The sequence below is a fragment of the Ylistrum balloti genome, unplaced genomic scaffold, assembly GCF_031769215.1.
Source record: "Ylistrum balloti isolate Yb309-2 unplaced genomic scaffold, AGI_CSIRO_Ybal_v1 Utg370104, whole genome shotgun sequence".
Taxonomy (NCBI): domain Eukaryota; kingdom Metazoa; phylum Mollusca; class Bivalvia; order Pectinida; family Pectinidae; genus Ylistrum; species Ylistrum balloti.
In genome coordinates, this window is record NW_026782129.1 from 931,167 (window position 1) to 938,787 (window position 7,621).

The 7,621-nt window shown below is 35.2% G+C and overlaps 1 protein-coding gene across 1 annotated transcript; it reads left to right on the forward strand.

Annotated features, from left to right (window-relative positions):
• The first annotated feature begins 5,523 nt into the window (after positions 1–5,523).
• Positions 5,524–7,377, forward strand: LOC132550132 (potassium voltage-gated channel protein egl-36-like). Its single transcript, XM_060214149.1, has 2 exons — positions 5,524–6,003; positions 6,556–7,377. Exons 1-2 carry the CDS (start codon positions 5,524–5,526, stop codon positions 7,375–7,377), a joined length of 1,302 nt encoding a protein of 433 aa, XP_060070132.1.
• The last annotated feature ends 244 nt before the right edge of the window (positions 7,378–7,621 follow it).

A 7,621-nucleotide genomic window follows, 5' to 3' on the forward strand; every position in this document is an offset into this window, starting at 1 on the left:
AAACCAATCACGTGATATCTCGTTCTAAAACGAGAACAAGTTAAACAACAACGGAACTACCGGACACACTAACGGAAACACGTCCAACTTTTCACACAAGAAAATAAGATATTTTCCAACTCGATCATTATGAAGACCTTAAAACTTCCTCATAATCTACATAAACCTGCATCTCTCGAAACCCTGTGTTTTGAGTTTGTCAATTACCGACAGAAACCGTGATTTGGAAACAAGCCCTTGAATATTTATCAAGTGAGTCATGTAAACACCATATGTTTGGGAAGAAAAGATATTGCTATCCGAAAACGGAAAATTCACAATAAGGCAATCGAAATCATAAGGTTACCATACAACATGATAGATAGCAACACACATAAAAACAGTGTATTAGTATTGATATCTATAACAGCGAGGGGAAATGCAATCAATAGATTATATCTTGTCTATTGATGAATAACAGATGTTTAATCCTGTGGTGTGGAAAGCTCTGATAGTTTCTTGATCTTTTCCACTCACTCGAAAAAACATTTCCGGCAACTGTAATTTATCAGGGATGGCACCACCTTTTAATGTTACAATTTTATAACAAGAAAATATAACTATCAATATATGTATAATTATTTTTTCACACGGAGATATACACATTAACCTTCTATCATCGCCTTAAAATAGGATGCTATGTTTAAGTTGTTGAATAAATAATCATGTATGTCAATTGCTTATTCAAGCGGAAATGAGCATAGCCAGCTACCAATTTTTTGCGTTCATAAATGATAAACGTATATGTATATACTGGCACTTATTTAGATTATCATAGTTTTGACTAACCACTAGGTGTCATAAATTTATCAAAATCAATCTTACTGTCAGGTCTAAGAGTCTTAATTTCACGACGATGTTGTATTTCACTCATGACAACCTCTTTGTTTCTAACACCACAGCAGAATGTGGTGTACACATTTGCATTGCTTGATTACCGATTGGCGTGGTTGAAGACAGAACGACATTATCCATGTAACAGTCAATTTGTATGCAAACTAATTACAATTATTCCAAAAAAAATATTTTCAAAACACACACACATGGAATCGGAGACTGATAGAAACAAGCATATCTATAACTAATGAACCGAAACATTGATTCAACCATCAGATAACGACGTCACCATGACGACTGATAACTCCTCAAATGGAGATGTAAGTTTGAGGGGTGTGTGCTCGTAAGAGCTGAAGACTAAAGGGTTGTAGAATTCACGAAAAAATTAAAAACAAAACACAAAACAAGCAAAATAAAAAAAAATTATTGGAATTTCCTTGGCTATAAACACTTAGCCTTTGAACTTTAAAACGACGTGACGTTATCATATTACTACAGCTTACAGTAATTAGTAATCAACAATGATAAATGATGCATATTCTTATAACTACATATAAATATATGTATCAAAGATAGGTAATTTAGGAACTTTCCTTAATTATAGAGCTAATGCACTTTCCCATCTGCATTTTGAATTTTTCTCAGTCGCCTCCTAGGTTTAAAATTTAGGTCCTTAGCATTACTGAGAGTCCAAGAAGGACGTAACAGCTGTATGATGTAGTTTAATTCAATGTTTGGTGCTGTTGTATCTGATTTACATTTGTATCAAAAAGTATTATTCACTTGTGAGTTTTTGTACAATATCTAAAACACATACTTTTAAACAATACGCAACATCAAGCACTTGTCAAATTTAACATAACTCTTTGCGAACTAGTTCGTAAATTGTAAATATATTACTATGATGGTACTGTCGCAAGCCCGGGACATATGACTATGTATATGGCCCATTAAAAGCAGTCCTCTGCTTTATGCTTGGCAGCACCTTGGTAACTTAAGCATCCGATTTCGAAAAACACCACTTCTGCGTTTGATAGTACTTGAATAAAATCCTTATTTGTATTCAATATTTAATTTACCCAATCACCAATAAACTTTATTTCTGTGCAACGGCAATGTTCAGTGTTTCATTGGAATCAACGGAGAACATATGATATACAGCAATCAAAAATCAATATAACGAGTCATTAAATTGACTGCATTTATTTCTGCATTGTGCAACCATTAATAGTTTTACTGTTGTGTTGAGTATTTCTGCATGGCATGTTTACCCCAATCGATAATAAACTGCCAATCAAGAAACCAGCGTATAAAGGGAGATAATGTTAACTGGATACATATTGAAGTGGTTTCCTGGTAGATTTTACCACAAGCTGTATATTGCTGTTTTTGCTCGTTTATCGGTAAAAGGAAACTTTTCATCCTTGTTTTGATCGTTTCTTGTATCAACGAAGTAACTAGAAACAATTATTTATTGAATACGTTTACCTATTCGGTCGTTTCCATGTTGTGTAAAATAAACTCGTTTTTGTTTTATGGAGCGCGGAATTTTGAAGCTGAATAATCACTACTTGTTCATTGAGCCTTGCTTAAATAACTTTCTATATAGATCTGATAAATTCTTCTCAATTAAAATTTAAGGAAGATAAAGAAAAACAATAAGATTAGTATACCTATTAATTTCGATTATTTACCATACCACGAGAAGAACCTTGTCAGTTTACCAAAATACAAAAGGCTGAATATTTATTCGTTTCTTACATTACTAAGATAGGCTATTTTACTTATTTTCACCGTATTTTACGCTTGCTTCTATCACTTGAAATCATAATTCGTCCAAAAGCTTAGTAGTAAACACCAGGTTGGCCTAATCAGATATGATGCTTACAAAAAATGAAAACCTAACCAAACTGAAACTGCAAATATTTCTAGTGTGTAAGATATTTAACGTTGATAACAATAGGTAAACAGATCGACAAATAGTCTCTCTTCTGAACCCAGAAAACACCAAGCTATAAATAATTATGTAATCCCTAGGATACATCATACTTTTGATCTGATCACATGACTACAACGGAGAACAGAATACACATGTTAAAAACTGTCTGATGTAGTGTTAGTTCACCATTCTGGCTGATAGACACATGTGAAACCGTTTTGAAAATTCAAATTTTATATAGCTGTATCTGAAAATTTAAAATACTCCAATGTTTGGAGAATATGACATTTACTTGGTCTTATGATATTAAATTCTATAAATAATGGGTTTGAGAAGCCTATCAACACTGTTGTAAAAATGACTAACAATCGCAAAGCATCTTTAAATGAGGCTGTACAAAAGGTACACATGTGAATAGCACATTTTGATACAATTTAGAGCTAAATATAATAAAGCCAAACAATGAATCTACTGGCCTCATACAGCTGTATCGTCCTACTAGTACCCGTCAATTATGCTACGGATCCTTATTAATTTTGATTCCAAGAAGGCGACGTAGGAAAGTCCTAAGTGATCGAAAGACAAGTCAAAATCTAGACGGGGAGGTGCACTAGTCCCATAATTGAAATTAAAAGAATATTCATGATCAGATAACTTTAAATCAAAGTCAAGTACATGTGTATGAATTAGAACGTGGCATGTAGATTACGACAATGCAGTGTCGACCTTCTGTCTCGAAGATTGCGAGGAAAACAGTTTCAGGTCTAGCCAGACGAAGCCAGATAATGAAGCAAACTCCGCCATCATACGCTTTGTCCTTCGAGGACTCTTTAGTGATTCTAAGGGTTTAAATTGGTGAATTCTAGGAGGCGAAGAAGGAAGATCTTAACCGTTTCTTCAGATTGTTTGTGTGCAGCACAGTGTTCTCAATATCTTTAGTTAACTAATAATATAACAATACCTTCATTAATAGAAACATTCAGTTTCCAGTCAATTGTTTAATACATTAGCTGTGCGAAATTGCCATTTGTTAACTACGGTTTGAAATTACCAGAACCTTCCCATCTAATCGTGAAATTACCAGAACCTTCCCATCTAATCGTGAAATTACCAGAACCTTCCCATCTAATCGTGAAATTACCAGAACCTTCTCATCTAATCGTTGTAGCCCAACAGTTTCCATTTGTAAACAAAACGAAACAAACCAACAAAAACAATAACGATGACCGATGGTTCAAATAGCTCGTTGTAAATGAGGACCCAGTGTAAAAAATTACGTCACGATTCACACGTCGTGAATCGTGACGTAATTTGTTTACAGTGGGTCCCCGTTCCCATTCATCTGTTTCAGACAGCCAAACATGTGCTCAAGACAAACCCAATGTTATTCAGTGAACACTTGGTTAGTCATAAGATTACTTACCTGACCAGCAACCAGTCTGAATGGTCTGACAGACAGGTGCAGTCAACCGATAAACAGATTATTGCTAAACAAGAAACATGCTTTCATTGTATCGAGTGTCTTGTCAGATAACCGGCCAGCAGCATATCCGGCAAGATGGAAACCAGCGACTGGAGTAGAGGGGTATTTTATATTGCAAAACAGCGATCCGTTCTAAAATATTAAGAGCCAGAGACGGTACTGAGGCCGGATTAGGTGCCAAATTAGTCACAGGGAGATCTGTTTTTAGTATTACCGGCCGGATAACAAGAAAACCGGATAAACGGTGAAAGAATAAACATGGAACCATTGTAATAAACTCGTCTTATTACTTGTATACAGTCTCAAGTATGCCCTAGGTTTAATACAAGTTAACACAACTAAAGTACACAACAGAACACATTATCAGCTTTGAATGAAAACAAATACGTCACGTTAGTTTCTCAAGATGGACCTGGAATAGTAATGTATATATTGTAGAATGTCAATCTCTACATTATGTCACTTATAAATATATATATATATATTGAATCTAGTAATTCTGAAAATGTAGGTGTTTTTCTTATACTTGTTATAGTTTACAGTTGAAAGTGTACATAAATAAGGTATGATTGTCATATATCATTGTCATAGTATTAAAGTATATGTTATGTCTAAAAACGAGATGAAAATACCAACATGTAAACAGAATTTTAATTCGAACTCAGAATCGATTAAACGTGGTCAAAGCCTGATGAAGATTTACAAGGACACCCCTGAGGAAAAACAAAGAGAATAAAACTAGGTTTTCCTGAAACAAACTATGAATTACGCAGTGTCAGTGTAGTGTTAGACACAGTGCTTGGTATGGTAGTCCCTGACGATGTTTTCATGCCCCAGAACATTTGATAAGCAGACGCTGTTAATGTCAGTTATGTTTCCATAAGAGATCTTCGCGTTATACAAACAGATATTTCATGATGGTGAACGTACCAACACTTAACGTTACTAAAAAGCATCTCATATATATCTAAATAAATAATAAAGTGATATACGTATTCGTTCGTTCTGTTTACTCGACACATTTTCAGATAAATCGTTATTGGTACTGTAAAAATGTCGGCGAACTTCTGTATTTGGATGGACGATTCCATTTCATCGATCGTACGTAGATCGCAGTTAAGATAGGTTAGAACGAGGCATTGTATTATACAAATGTCAAGTTATATAAAACCAGTACCATATACACCACTGGATTAACACGTAAAGGTGTATAACTGGTCGCAAGATGGCTTTGGGGGCGAACAGACAAGAAAAAGTCAGACTCAATCTTCGGGGAGTCTTATATGAAACACAACGTACCACAATTTCTTCATTTCCTAATACATTGCTGGCCTCTCTCGATTGCGATTCTGAATACTGGGATGCTGAACGTGATGAATATTTCTTCGAAAGAGATCCGGGAGTCTTCAACTCAGTTCTTAATTTCTACACAACGCATGAGCTTCATCTCCCAAAGAATATCTGTGGCACAGTTTTTCGCAAGGAAGTAGAGTTTTGGAAAATCCCTGTTTCTTACATTTCTGAATGTTGCTGGAAGAACTATTATGACGTTGAGGAAACAGCAGAAATAATGGGTGTTATAAAGAAAGTTGGTGAGGATGTCGTGCATTCCTCAAAACAGGACTATGGGAATATCAATTGTAATAGTACCAGGTACCGGATATGGGTTGCCCTTGACAACCCGAATGTGTCAAAGGCCGCAATGGTAAGCACATGTGTTCATTTGTACTTAACTACAACCATACGTGGTCATATAAAATTGAAATTAGCTATTTTGCATGGCCGATAACTAATATAGTTATTGAATAAGCTCTAAGATATTTTAATAGCGTGTAAAAGAGCTGATAAATTATCTAAACCTGCTGTTGGTTAGATCTAATTCAAGGGCTTTTTATCACCATGGTCTTCATGAGAAATTCACTCCAATTGATCAGGTTGTACATTGTATGTACTCCATTGTTATTTTACTCAAACCCTCGACAACAAAATATGTTACATAATTGCCTGCTCGATTGTTATAATGCATTAACATGACTTCATTATTGGATGTTTACTTACTTCAGCACGCACTGTATATTGTTTATCACGATAACGTACATAATAGTTTTATTATCCATAAACCAGTGTACCATTCATTAGCCGCCAAGCTTTGTCTGATAGATGGACTAATATGACATGATCATTGTTCTGGTGTTCACTGCAATAGGCTCATGTCTTAAACAAATTGAAATGAATATGAAATCAATCACTTTTACAGGTCTGGAACTTGCTGTATATGATGGTGGTTATCGTCAGTACTCTCGTATTCTTCCTGGCATCGATGGAAGAATACCGATCTGATCTCTACCTCTCAACTCTTAAAGAGGTACATGTTAATTATACCATACCTTCGAAGAAGCTTCGAATTTACTACTTAAAAGACATGGACCCTATACTGTTCATCACTGAATACATCTGTATGTTCATATTCACTATAGAATTACTTCTGTATGTCGTGGTGTGCCCATGTCGAAGGCAGATTATCTACAGTCCTATGAAGGTTCTTACCATGCTATTGGTATTGAGTATGTGGGTGTCATTTATATTTGAATTTTACAAAGGGATGATGATTGGGTCTCAGAATACCGCTATATGTTTTATGGTATTTCGATTCATTACTGTATTAAGAGTGGTATTAATTCTAAGACTAGAAAGACACTTTTACGCATTTCGTGTCTTGTTACATGCGATTAGAGCCAGCCTGGAAGAGTTATTTCTCTTATGTTTAGCGTTTGGTGTTGCAACTGTCATTTTCGCGTGTGCTATATTCTATGCTGAAATATTTGATGATGATACATATGATAACCTATTCCTAGCGATGTGGTGGGTCGTTATCACGATGACAACAGTCGGATATGGAGACATCTTTCCCACTACGTCGATGGGATACGTTGTGGGGGTATCATGTGCCATTTTTGGAATCTTAATTATTGCATTGCCTATTGCCGTTATTGCCTCCAACTTTGCCAGTTTTTATTCCTGTAACAACTTTAGAATGCGGCATTTGAAACACGTACGCGAGGAAAGGAATTCACATTAAAATGATATGATGTACCAGACTCTACTGTATATATGTACATGAATGCTACACATTTTAATCATTGAATATTTTCTCTATATTTAAACTTATTCAAGATAAAATTGTTGTACTTGAAACTACGTACAGCTAATAGCTTCATATTACCAAAAATGAAAAGCTCCTCTTATCCAGCCTCCAATTTTCGACTTGTCTCCGGCCGTATATGCTGCCGGCCGGCTATCTGACTACACACAATGAAATACTC

Coding starts and splice junctions, on each gene's coding strand:
- LOC132550132 (XM_060214149.1), top strand. CDS start 5,524: ATGGCTTTGGGGGCGAACAGACAAGAAAAAGTCAGACTCAATCTTCGG. Junction 6,004..6,555: donor ATGTGTCAAAGGCCGCAATG/GTAAGCACATGT, acceptor TCACTTTTACAG/GTCTGGAACTTGCTGTATAT.